The sequence below is a fragment of the Elephantulus edwardii genome, unplaced genomic scaffold, assembly GCF_000299155.1.
Source record: "Elephantulus edwardii isolate Elephantulus edwardi_28Jun2011 unplaced genomic scaffold, EleEdw1.0 scaffold00040, whole genome shotgun sequence".
Taxonomy (NCBI): Eukaryota; Metazoa; Chordata; class Mammalia; order Macroscelidea; family Macroscelididae; genus Elephantulus; species Elephantulus edwardii.
The window spans coordinates 4,079,304-4,093,123 of record NW_006399790.1 but is presented as its reverse complement, the minus strand read 5'-3'; the positions used below and the strand labels follow the sequence as shown (position 1 = coordinate 4,093,123).

General features: G+C 42.7%; 1 protein-coding gene and 1 pseudogene across 1 annotated transcript; both read right to left on the bottom strand.

Moving 5' to 3' along the window:
* Nucleotides 1-325: 325 nt before the first annotated feature.
* Nucleotides 326-784, bottom strand: LOC102854243 (annotated as a pseudogene).
* A 7,195-nt stretch (nucleotides 785-7,979) lies between these two features.
* LOC102853838 (melanoma-associated antigen B1-like) lies at nucleotides 7,980-8,969 on the bottom strand. Its single transcript, XM_006885081.1, has one exon. The coding sequence runs from the start codon at nucleotides 8,967-8,969 to the stop codon at nucleotides 7,980-7,982; it is 990 nt and encodes a 329-aa protein (XP_006885143.1).
* Between the last annotated feature and the right edge of the window lie 4,851 nt (nucleotides 8,970-13,820).

The window sequence follows — 13,820 nt, the reverse complement described above, 5'->3', positions numbered from 1 at the left end:
GCAATGACCGTTTGCACTCTTCCTGGATGATACCCTTGATATCCTCCCACAACTCATCTGGCCTTCGTTCATTAGTGTTCAAAGCCTCAAATCTTAGTTCAAGTAATTACACATCACAGCTAGTTTAAGGAGGCGCACACAAACTCCAGTTGGTTCTAGTGACGTCATCTCAGTCACAAACAGATTCTAAAGCAGCGTTGCTTTGAGGGATGGACGAGCGCTGACGGGCACGTGTACCTGTGACAATGTCACTATTCATTCTAGTTTCATGTGGAGTTAACGCAGTACTGTGAGACCACTTTCAATTCCTTCAATTTGAACTTCGTCACATCAGTTCCCGTGCTGCCCGGCACTGCTTCAGTACCTCCATGATGCCCTCGCAGAGGCGGAGGTCGCTCTGGTTGTTGGCGCACTCCATGAACTGCTTCATCTCAAAGGAGCAAGGGCCAGCCTCCGCCTGGGATGCAGGCTGGTCTCGGTATGGCTCCTGGTAAGTAATGTCAGGCCTGGCTGGCTCGCTACTGCCTCCACTGAAGCCTCCAGTGATGGCATGGCCCAGTGTGTGCCCAACGGCAGAGCCCACGGCCACGCCGGCAGCCGTGGTTGCCATCTGGGCCATCAGGCCAGGCTGCCGGGGTGCGGCTGCAGGGGCCCCAACTGCAGATTGTGGGGCCGGGGCTGGCGGCTGAGCTGCCGGTGCTGGCCGGGGAGCGGCTCTCATCTGAGGGGCCCGACTGGCCGGAGGGGCCACGCGGCAGGTGCGGCTCCGGCTTCCACGCAGCATTGTAAGTTCATGGAGGAGATTCTTCCAGAAGCAGAAAACACTCTCTTCTGGATTTCTATATGTTGTTTTTATATGGTCTCTAGTTGCTCAGTGGTAAAGAGTTGTGCTGTCAACACAAAAGTATACACTCTGAATCCATCAACTTTTCTTTGGGGGGGGGATGGGGAATCTCCCCCCATGTGATATATTGCCTCTGAAAACCCACAGGAGAGTTGGCTATGGTTCAGTTCAAACTCAATGGCACACAGCAATTACAAAAAAGTTTACATTTATTTTGTTCTTGTTGTGGTGTTTTTTAAAAAATTATATCGTTTTGGGATATTTCTTACATAGTTTCTGCCTAGTTTTGCTTTATTTTTTCCTGTGGTTTCATTGAATTTTATCACTATTCACTGAAGATCCTTAAACATAATTCTTTTTAATTATTTACTGAATAATTCCAATAGGATCTCTTCTTCTGAAAGATTTGATGGCCCTGTACTTTTGGTCACTATTAAAGTTCTCTCTATTGTTTGTTTGGAAGCAGGAGTGGTATCCAATTCCTAAACAACTTGCCTCTGGAAACTCTATGAATTTTGATAAATACCAATAGTTGTAGAGGAGCTTCAGGCCTTTTGTTCATAGGGTTGATATAAATTGTGCTCGACTCGAAGGCAATTGACAACATCAACAAGTATTGTTTGTGTGTTTCTGCATTTATGTCCTCCCTCCCCGTTTAATTTGTCTTTGAGGCATTGTGTTTTTGGTTTGTTTTGTTTTGATATATATGACTAAATATGGTACGTGTTACTCAATTTGCGAGTCTTGAGAAGTCATCTCCCATTTTCTCGTATGATGGAGAAATGTACAATTTTCGTCACTGTTCATGTAGGGCAACTAACAGTGGTTTGGGTTGTTGTTGGTTGCAAATTTTATGGATTGAGTGATATAGGGGCCAGTATTGACTCTTGTCCAGTGGGTGGATGTGCATGTGTGGTTAAACAATATGGTTGCTGCTAATATATCTCTTGAGGTCTGCAAAAGAAAGGAGAAATGAATAGAAAAGAAGACCAAAGAAAACGGGGGGGGGGGATTAAAAGCGGGGTGGGAGGAGGAAAGGATAAGGAAGAAAATGGAAAAAATAATAATAAACCAAGAGAAACTGAGTTGTGAAGTGGGTGTAGCACCTGATTAGTGCTCCTGACACCACTGAGGTAGGTGAAAGTGAAGTTTCTAGTCTGTGATATTGTTTTTCCAGCTGTGGGCAGGGCACTCAGTCCTAGAGCAGTTTTTACCTGTCCAAGGGTGCCGTTCACTTCCTAAATGACATGTCTCTGAAAACTATGAACTTTGAAAAATGATGTTATTTATAGAAAGGCTGCAGGCCTTTCGTTCGTAGGATCACTATGAGTCATGCTCGACTCGACACCAGTTAACAAGAAGGGGGCCAAAGGCAAGGCTTTCTGTCAAGAACAGAGCAGATTCAGGTAAAAATTATTAACATTCTATAAAGTGAAAATACTTTGTTTTGTCTTCCTGTGCTGCCCTTTAAAATCTTCCGTTAAGCTCCTTACCTTGTTGATTTCTTCCCTTTGCTTTGGCTACTTGGTGCTCAGGTGAAATATTTCTTCTTCATTCATTGTCTTTGTCATGACCTTTTACGATATTCTTGATATCTTCCCACAGCTCATCTGGTCTTATTAGTGTTCAAGGCCTCAAACCCATTACTGAATTGGTTTTTAAATTTAGGGGTTTTAAACTCAAGATCATTTTTATTCCTGTATATATGATTTGACCTTCTTTAGCTTAATTTGAATTTCCATGATTGCCTATGCAATGCATGCCTGGCCTGGTTTTTACTGCTGATATTGAACTTCTTCAACTATTCCTTCCACACATATAATAAATCTGATTCTTGTGCATACCATCAGGTGAAATCCATGTGTATTGCCTGTATTTATGTTTCTTATGAAATGTATTTGCAGTGAATAAATAATTTATTATGCACAATTCTATCATTCTATCTCCACCCTCATTTTTGTTACCAAGTCCATGTTTTCTTACTACTGATCCTTCTTCTTGGTTTCCAACTTTCACATTTTGTTGTTGGTGGTGTTTTTATGTGCCATCAAGTTGCTTGCGACTCATAGTGACCCTATGTACAACAGACCTAAACCCTGCTCTGTCCTGTGCCGATCTCACTGTCTCTAACACTCCCACCCTGATTACCCCAGTCACTGAATCAGTCTACCTCATAGAGGGTCTTTCCCTCCTGCGCTGTCCCTCCACCCTCCCAAGCATGATGTCCCTCTCCAAGGACCTGTCTCTCCTTGCAGCATGTCCGAAGTATATCAGATGAAGCCTCAGAATCCTTGCCTCCAAGGAACAGCCTGGTTTAACCCTCTCCAAGATGAACCTGTTTGTTTACTTAGCAGTCCATGGTACATTCAGTAGTCTTCTCCAGCACCACAGCTCAAAGGCCTCAATTCTCCTTCTATCCTGCCTAGTCATTGTCCAGCTCTCTGACACATAACAACTGATTGCAAAGACCACTGCCTATATAAGGTGCACCTTAGTCTCCAGAGTGACACCATTGCTCTTCTGCACCTCGGAAAGGTCCCTAACAGCCAAATTACCCATCACAATACGTCTTTTAATTTCCTGAATGCTGATGCCAAGAGTGTTGACTGTGGAACTAAAACCTTGAACAATCTCAATCTCTTCAGCATCCATCCTGATGCTGCCAGTTGGTCCAGTGGTGAGAATTTTTGTCTTTTTGACATTGAGCCTCAATCCATACTGAAGGTTGCAGCAAGTGCTTCAGGTCCTCCTCAGTTTCTGCAAACAGGGTTGTGTTACCTATTATTATTAATGTGCCTTGATTGCATGTTCTATTGATTTCTTTTGTTTGTTTGGTTTTGGATTTGTTTTGTTTTTTTATTTCTGACTGTAAAATTTGTAGAAATCATCTTTTTCCTCCTCTTTGGCTCTGGTTGTTGGTGCATAAAATTGAATGAGCGTGGTATTAAGAGGTCTTTTTTGTATACATATGAATATTATCCAGTCGCTTGAACTATTGCAGTTTCAAGATGGATCTAAAAGTGGAAAATTGGAGAATCAGTGGAAAAAGAAGATTCTCCATAAAATGGACTGATTGTAACACTGTCCTTAGAGCATAACCATGATTGTGAAAAAGCACAAAATTAGTCAGGGTTTCATTCTGTTGTGCATGCATTGATATGAATTAAACCACCTCATTGGCACACAACAACAACAGCAGCAAACTTCTTCACTTTACTGAGCTGGAACTACTCTGTGACTAGAAATTGAAGGGTGCCTGTGGTTAATAAAGATGTTTAGTCTCTCGTGGCTGCCAATATGGGATATATTGGTTACAATATGGGATCCCTTGGAAACTGGATGGATGATTCCTATAGTTCTTAGGGTCTTTACATTAACTAGCATAACCTTGAAATTCTCATTGATTCCCTTCCCAACATATTAAGCTATCTCTCTTCATAGCTTCTCTGGATTGGTGATTAGGGAACCCCATGTTTCGGGTAGAAGTGTCCCCTTTTGTTCTTGTTTAGGAATAATCTGCAATTCCTCCCTCAATCCATATGAGTTCTTCAGCCTCACATCAAGGCCCTCACATCCCTGACACAATTCCCACCCAAAATAAATCTGGCCTTCAAGGACCAACAAAAAGGGTGGCTCTCTTTGCTGGCACTCTGCTTTCTGGGAAGAATAGTCCTCTTTGTACCAACTTAAAGTTCTCATTTGCCAGTTAGTCAGCTCTAGGCCTTCACTATTGGTTGATATGATACTAGACCCTTCAGAGGAAGATTATCACCTTCCTGGCACCCTCAAGACATCATTTAGAATAAGCCATCCCTACACTCAACTGATTTTGAACCATGCAGTGTTTCCTTGCTCTGTTCTGATAACTTCCTCCTGGCCCAAGTAAATGTTTCACATAATCATGATCAAGTGTCTGGGATTCCCATTCTTCTCAGAGTTAGTCACAGTTTGTTGTGACCCACACAGGCAAATGCCTTTGCATAATAAAGGGAAACACAGATAGACATTCTTCTGGTACTCTGTGCTTTCAGTCAACATCCATCAAACATTAGCTATAATATCCCTAATTCCACAGTCTCTTCTAAACCAAGCCTGCACATCAGAAGGTTCTCTCTTGATGTGCTGTTCCAGTAGTTTTTGGAGAATTTTCAGTAGGATCTTGCTTACATGTGATATTAATGATATTGTTCAATAATTTCCACACTCTGTCAGGTAACGTTTTTTTGGAATAGGAACAAATATGCATCTCCTCTAGTCAATTGGCCAGGTGGTTGTCCTCCAAATTTCTTGGCACAACCTGGTGAGCATGTCCAGGATAGCATCTGTTTGTTGAAATATATCAATTGATATACCATCAATTCTAGAGACTAAGGTGTGCCTGCCTGATCCAGGCTCTGGTCTTTGCATTTCCTTAGAGCTGGAAAATGACTAAAGATGATAGGAGAAAATCAACAACTTTGAATTGTGATGCTGGAGAAGAGTATTGAATATACTATGGACTGCTAATAGAACAAACAGGTTCATCCTGGAGAGGGTGAAACCAGGCTGTTCTTTGGAGGCAAGGATTTTGAAGCTCTGTCTGACATACTTTGGGTATGTTCCAAGGAGGGACCAGTCCTTGAAAAGGGACACCTTGCTTGGAAGCTTGGAGGAACAGCACAAGAGAGAAAGACCCTGGATGATGTGGATAAACTCAGTGACTGGGGTAATGGGGGTAGGTATGTCAGAGACAATGAAGCTGAGTCAAGATAGATTAGGGTTCAGAGTTGTTGTACATAGAGTTGCTATGAGTTGCAGGTGCCCCTACAGCACATAATAACAACAACAGCCACAAGTGTTTGGGTCTCCTGAGAGCTGTCACAGATTTGTGTGTTTATGGAACTACACTGTTCTAGAGTTGGAGATGTCCTCAGTTGTCATTTAGAATTTTCACTTTGGTAATCTATCAGAGGCTGAGTCCCTTCCCACTGCTGATCTGAGTCCTCCACCTTGAGAACAAGGTCCTAATCTCCCTGAGTTGTCTGTAGGGGAAGAGTAAAGGGATGCCACATCTGACTTCCTCTGCTTGAGTTCTCCCAGATCTGACGGTAGGTACAGAACTCTGTGTGACTAATGTTCCAGGAAGAATTCCCCATAGTATTCAGCATTCTTGCTTTGATTCCCAGTAGGCATTGCAACTTTCCCCTGACCCAAGGATGTCCACTTAGACCAGTGGTTTTAGGTCCCAAAGACTCTAGTAGACTAAATGAGGGGATGCTCAGCCTGATAAGGAGCTCTGGTGGCACAGTCCAGAGATAATTGTGCTAACTCAAATCTATACCTTACTGGTAGCTCAAACTCACCAGCTTCTCTGAGGGAAAAAGGTGGGTGTTGTTGTTGTTGTTATGTGCCGTCGAGTCGCCTGCGACTCATAGTAGTGTCCTTTAATTTACAGGTTAGGACATTCAATGGTCAGCTAAGGAGTTGGTTCCAACTAGATAACAGTGAATTTTAGGTGTTCTGCTCAGCCTGATACCAGTGCCTCAGGCTTTACAGGTGTGAGTGTAGGCAAGATTGGTTTCTATGTAACCTCCTATATTGTTGGTGTTCTTTAGATTTCATTCACTGGGGGTCCTCAATGACTCCCAACAAGCAGCTTCTTATGTATGTCATATACCTGTAACATTTTGAGTCATATCCCTACTGCACATTTTGCAGGAAATGTATCACTGTCTCAGAAGTGATGTGAGACAGAATGCTGCAGCACTGGTAGGAAGCTCAGGACAGGTGGTCTATCAAAGACACACATGCTGAACTGTTTGTCCTCTAACCACCCGGAAGACTTATTTTTTGCTCTAAAAGATTTCCTTCTTTCCAGTAAGGGGTAGTCTAGCATGATTTAGTGAGCCCTTGATGTGACACTGCCTATCTAGATGATAATACAGCAAAAGATTATCCCTTATGTACTCCTTTATTTTATGTTAGTATTATTTCTCTGGCAATATTTTCCAGTCCAGGAATTGGGCACAAAGTCCTTCTTTATCCAGAGAGACATTTTGGGGTGGTAAGAATGAAAAGGAAGAGACATAAGGTCAGCCTCTGGGTGAGAGAATATGGGTGCCAGACTCAGACCAAGGCTCTGGTCCAATTCTATCACTTACCAGCCTTGTAAACTCAAGAAATGGTCAAGTTCTTTACCTGCAAAGTGACATTAATAGACCCTATTTGTCCAACTTTGGAAAGGGATGAAGTGCAATAGCAAGTGCTTGGGTTCAATGAATGGTAGTAATCATGTGATTAATCAGAACTCAGGGAATATAACTATTTCAAAATTCCTAAATAAACTAACCGAACCCAAATCAAAGATAGATATAATCTTTTAATTTGATAAAGATTTAAAAGGATAAGCCAAACCTTTTCGTTTTTAAGTTTCTATTTTGTGATTCCATCATACTATAGTGTTATATCTGCATGTATACTGAATTGAAACAGATGAACGAGAGAACAGTTTAAAAGCGATATAGGGTATTATCATTATCACAGGAATCCAGAATTAAAGTTGCATAGTGGAGTGCATTCAAGGCGGGGGGATGGTATACTAATGAAGAAGTTTATCTTTTGCTTTTCAAAGAAAGGAACAAACTGGGGTGGGGGTGGGGTAGAGAAAAAAAGTGCAACACTGAATGAATGGAAATCCAAAATCTCTGTTGTTCATTAAATTAATAAATTTTTTTTTTAAAAATCCCTATTCTCATACAATGTTACCTAGTTCCAGAAAATACTGAAGGTGAAAGTTTAAAAAATAAATTGGGGGTTTTTTATTCATATACATTTATCTTAACATTCATTATAATACCTACCATGTAACTCCAGCTTTCTGACATCTTACTTGTAATTCTTGCTTTTATTAATCCTTCCATTATACTACAACTCTAACTCTGAAATGTGATAAACAACAAAAATGTGTTCATGCCATCCATAAACTTTTATTTTGAAACAGAATAAACGGATTTAAAAGGTTTTTTTTTTTGGTTTTTTTTTTTTTTATGCTGATACAACAGGAATACAATGATGATAATACATTTTCTTACTTCTAACTTAGCTCCTACTACTTAGGTCTACCTTTCAACTACAAAACAAAGAATGTGCTCACACTTCAATAGTTGGCTCTAGGAAAAAAATAGAAATGCATGGCCAAAACACAGGCTCCAGCTTTCTCCAGCTCTTCACACAAGGCCTCTTGATAGAGCCCAGGAAAACTATTGAGAGTTGTATTGTTGATCTTGGCTAAAAACTTCAGGACTTCCATCTTGCTGATTTTAGCACGGGATTGTGGCCCCCACAGGAATTCATAGCATGGAGGATCGGTATTTGGAATCTGCTGATATTTGAGGTACCCTTCTTCAACAAAATCTTCAGTGATGAACTTCCAAGGTTCTCCAAAGAGAATGTGCCTTTTCCCAGGATAGAGCCCCAACATTTTCATGCATTCCCATAGCTCCTCTTCATGAACTCGGTTGCCCTTCAAGAAGATCAGTCCTAGAAGGGTCATCAGGAGGCCTATCCTGGGGAAACCTTCTGGGCTATGCAGGCTTTCTCCTCTGGTGAGATCGATCTTGCTGATGAGGTTGTAGGACTTACTACTGGGGGAAGCTTTCTTCAGCTCAAGGCCAAAAACCAGCTCCATGCGCTTGGAGGCTTTCTTGAGGATCTCAGTGAAGTGCTCCTTGTACTTCATATTGATAGCTTTCAGCATATCAGCCTTCATAATGGGCTCATTCTTCTTATACTTCTCAATCAAGAACCGCACCAACCTTCTCGCCCTTCTGGATACTGGATCTCTGCCCACATTGACCATAGTTGGTGGGGTCAGGCTAGGACTTTCATCATCGTCTTCACTCTGGTCACCTTCATCAGACCTGTTGTCAAAACCCTCTGCAGCAGGTGGGGGAGTAGGTGAGAAGCTCCCAAACATCATGCTAGAACCAGGGGAGCTCTCAGGAGTAACCCCTATGCCAGAAGAGTATGAGGAGAATGTATCCTCTTCTTCTGCAGGGGCTTGAGCAACTCTGGTATTCTGCATTTCATCTAGGAGCTGCTGGCACTCCTCACATACATCGAGCTTACGTTTCTGACCACGAGGCATGGTGACACCTTGACCACCCTGCAAAGAAAACCAAAGTTAGGTCAGTGCTTAACAGATATACTCATGGCTTACTGGGTCTGGCATCAGGTGATGCCACTGGGGTGTCTTCTGTTTTACTGTAGAGGACTCTCAGCTCACATCCAGTAGTTTCATGTCAATTTTTGGTAGGATCCAGGTCCCCTTTCCTTTGCCACTCTAATGTAAACACCTTAAACCTCCCTGGAAGCCATAAGAAGGAAGTGAAGGGGACCTACCATCAGCCCACCACCCTGGCAGGCGTCATCTAGTGGCAGAACAGGTGGAGGTCCTTTCCTGAAGTGGAGGGCTTGATCGTCTTCACTTAAGCCCTTAATGTAACTCTAAGGGGGGACTAAGTTTTGCCCTTCTGATGACATGTGACCATTCTCTCAACCCAAATCCCTCATTTTCTCTGGTCCCCAAAGATGAAATAAGGTACTTCTCCTGATACCTATCCTGGCCTTGCAACAGCTCAAGGATTTGTAAGTGCCCTGTTTATAGTCTGGAAAACCTCTGCATCTCTTAAGAGCCTCACTTTGACTCTTGTAATGATCTGGAACTCCTCCCTCTGCTGACTGAAGGACCGTTAGACCAAAGCCTCCACCTCAGATCTCAGGGGAAGGCTTTGTTATAGGATATGGGGGCTTCTCAGCACCTTGACGCCACTCCAAAAACCACACAACCCACACACAAACCCACTGAAGCAGATTCCTATGCAGAGCACCCCTCCACTGAGTTACTGAGGCTACACATCTTTATTGGAAGAGACAGCCTCGTCTTTCTCCTGAGGAGTGGCAGTTGCTTTCGAATTGGCCACATCTACAGCACCAATGGAACATATAGAACACTACGCCACTTTGGCCCCTTTGACTCCACACAAAGAATTTTTCTACTTACTGGCCTGTGACTCAGCCTCAAACCAAGGGCTTCAGTCTCTGGAACCCGCGGCAGAAGTCACGCGCAATTGGCCTAAAAGTTAAAATTATTTGAAAAAAAAATAAAATAAGAATAAAAAGAAAACAAAAAGTTATACTTGGGATCTTACAGGCTTAGAGCAGTGGCAGGTTTGGATTCTGTGGGAATAGCTAAAAAAATTATAACAGGACCGTCACCTTGGCACGTCCTCGTCCTCGACAAAATCAGCTTCCAGAAAAATGGCTTCCGCACCTTAGGGTCTGAGGGGGGATATAGCTTAGCTCTTGTAGCCACGCCCACTTGGACCATACCATTACTGCCAGTAGGGGGGGTGAGATGCCTTCTGTTCTCAGGAGGTGGGGCTTATAAGGGAGTTCTGCTAGTCACTTGAGGACCTTTTATTGGGTTCTGGCAAGGCTGGGACATTTTTATCTCTAAGCTGACTCAGTTAGCTTCAGAACAATGTCCTTATTTCCTGGACACCCCTAGTCCAAAGTAAGGAATCTGATCCCGGCAACCGTTGCTTGGGTTTCCTAAAACTGACAGCAGGGGCAGGCTCTGAGGTGCGGGGTTCCAGGGCATGAGGCTCTGAGTAGGAGCTGGGTGGTGGCGCCCTGGCCACGGAACCCCTGAGGAGTAGGGCTCTGGGGAAGGAGGGTCAGAGGGGAAGGGCTCTAAGGAGGAAGGCTCCAGTGTCTTTGAACTGAGAGGGTTGGCTCTAGGGGACTGGACTCTGGGGAGGGAGGCTCTGCGGAGGGAAGCTTTGAGGGGCTGCGCTTTGAGGAATGAGACTGAGGGGCGGGGCTCTGGGGAGAGAGATGCTAAGGGGCTAGGCTCTGAAGTGTGGGATCCTGATATGGACCCCTTGATTTTAGGGTAGAGGAAAGGTTTAGTTTTCATTTTAGTGCCCTAGACAGTTAGGTGCCAGACCACCTCTCCTCTAATGACCTCTGGCCACTGACCTCAGACTAAAGTGAGTACATTTTATCTGGCTACTCCAGCCAGGGGAGCCCAAAACAGAGTGTCACTTGAGTTGAGGGGATAGAAGGGTTGTGTGAGATCTCTCTCTTCTGGGAGTTCAAACCCCTCAGTATTCATCATAGGACCTTTACACTAATTTCTGGCAAGACTTGAACCTATCCTTAAGCTGACTTTAGGTTTTCTCCTTCCCAAGACCCTGTAACTGTCAAGAAGGAAGGTAACAGCTTGACATCTATGCCTGATTCTTCTCTCGGTGCCACCAAGTTTCTAATTTCTGTTGATTTGCTGTTGTTCCTGCAGTTGTACTTTCTTTGTCCCTTCTTTAGTTTTGCTGAAGTTGACTTGAGGCATAAGAAACACAAGTCTAAGTAGGATTGGTTGTCTTGGCAACTACTGGAAAAAACCTAAATTCATAACTACTAGAAAGGATATTGACATCTTTCCAATACAGATTCTCTTCCTCATAATGTTGTTGTTATATGCCGTTGGCTTGCCTCCGACCCATAGCAACCCTATGTTCAGCAGCTCTGAAGCGTGCCATGTCCTGAGCCAGTCTCTCAAGTTCCGGCACACCGACCCGCATTGCTCCAGTCACTGAATCAATCCATCTCATCTGGGATCTTCCTCTCCTGCGTTGTCCCTCCACCCTTACAAGTATGATGTCCTTGTCCATGGACCAGTCCCTCCTGGCCACATGCCCAAAGTATGTGAGACAGAGCTTCAAAATTCTAGCCCCCAAGGAAAGGTTTCACCCTCTCCAAAAGAGACCTATTTGTTTTCTTGGCATTCTATGATATGTTCAAGACTCTTCTCCAGCACCACAACTTGAAGGCATCAATTCTTCTGTCATTCAACTCTCTGAAGCATAACAAGTAATTGTGAAGATCAGGGCCTGGATTAAGCCCACCTTACTCTCTAGACTGACATCGTTGCTTTTTAGTACTCTGGAGAGGTCATAGGTGTGAGGCCTTGAACACTAATGAATGAAGACCAGATGCACTATGGGAAGATATCAAGAATGTCATTCATGGATAATGCAAAAAGTCATTAAGAAGATGGAAGAAGAAAGTACCAAAGTTTATGTCGGAAGGGAGTCTGAATATTGCTAAATATTCCTCATTTAAGCATGGTATATTGCTCTAGTTGAGCCTTTCTTTTCCAGAGTCTTTCAAGGTGACCTAGTGGTAAGAAGCTGCACTGTAATCCCAAAGGCACACCAATCAAACCTGCTTGTGGTTATGCAATCCTCCCATATGATATACTGCCTCTGAAAACCCACTGGAGGGTCATTTATGGGTCAATTCTGACTTAAACAACAACAAACAGCAATATCTCTAGTTCTCCTATAAAGCTATATTTTTCTTAGATTTCTATTTCAGCATGTTTTTTTAGTTCCTTTTTTGATTTTTTTTAATTAATTTCAGTGAACATTTACAGAGATTTTGGATTTCCATTCATTCATTCATTGTTGTACTTTTCTCCCCACCCACCCCACCCCCACCCCAGTTCATGCTTATCCTTGAAAAGCAAAAGAAAAAACTCCTTCATTGGTATAAAATCCCTCTGCACCCCCCCACCTCCACCCTGAGTATACCCCACTCTGCAACCCTCATTCCAACCTCTTATGATAATCACAATGCCCTAAAATATATTACTTTTAAACTGTTCTCTCCCTCATTGACTTCAATGCAGTATACATAATTTATCCAGCTTTTCTCAGTCTAACCCCCAACCTTGATGTCAGCCTCATTCTACAGCAGTGGTACCATACAGTATTTGTCCTTTTGTGACTGAGATATTCCACTCAGCATAATGTCCTCCAGGGTCACTCATTTTTAATAATATTGCATGCGTTCCTTGTTTTTCAATGCAGCATAGTGTTCCATTGTGTGAGTATACCAGAGCGGCTCTATCCACTCATTTGTTGATGGGCACTTAGGTTGTTTCCAACTCCTTGCTATTGTGAACAAAGCCACGATAAACATGGGTGTGCATATATCTGCTTGGATGTCAGTTATGGTCTCTTTGGGGTATATTCCCAGTAGTGGAATTGCTTGATCAAATGATATCTCTATTTGCAACTTTTTGAGAAAGCACCACAACCCTTTCCACAATGGTTGCACCATTTTACACTCCCACCAACAGTGAATAAGGGTTCCAGTTTCTCCACAACCTCGCCAGCATTTGTTGCTTGCTGTTCTGTTAAATTTTGCTCGTCTTACTGGGGTGCGATGATATCTCATAGTTGTTTGAATTTACATTTCTCTTAGAGCTTTTCTCTTAGGTTTTGAACATTTCTTCATGTACTTGTTGGCCATCTGAGTGTTTTCTTTGGTGAAGTGTCTGTTCATATCCTGTGCCCATTTTTCGGTCTTGTGGTGCTCAAATATTTTAGAAATTCTAGATATAAGTTCCTTATCTGACATGTCATTACCAAACACTTTTTCCCAGTCTGTGGCTTCCCTTTTTACCCTGTAGGAAAAGTTTTTGGATGCGCATAGGGATTTGATTCTTAGAAGGTCCCATTCATCTATTTTATCTTCTCCTGGTTGTAAAGTTTTCAGGATACTTGGAAGACTCTTTATGTTGTGGATTAGGACTACTAAAGTTCTTCCAAGATTTTTTTGGATGAAGTTTACAGTCCTTGGTTTTAGTCCTAGGTCCATGATCCACCTTGAGTTGGTTTTTGTTTATGGAGTGAGGTGTGGATCTTGTTTAATTTTTCTGCAGACAGTTTTCCAATTTTGCCAACACCATTTCTTAAAAAGGCTGTCATAAAGAAAAGAAGGAGAAGACACAAATAATCCAAATAAGAGATGAATCAGGCAACATCACAACAGACCCAGCTAAAATGAAAAAGTTAACATTAGAATATTATGAAAAACTATACTCAAACAAATATGAAACCCTTGAGGAAATGGACAAATATCTAGAAAC

Coding starts and splice junctions, on each gene's coding strand:
- LOC102853838 (XM_006885081.1), bottom strand. CDS start 8,969: ATGCCTCGTGGTCAGAAACGTAAGCTCGATGTATGTGAGGAGTGCCAG.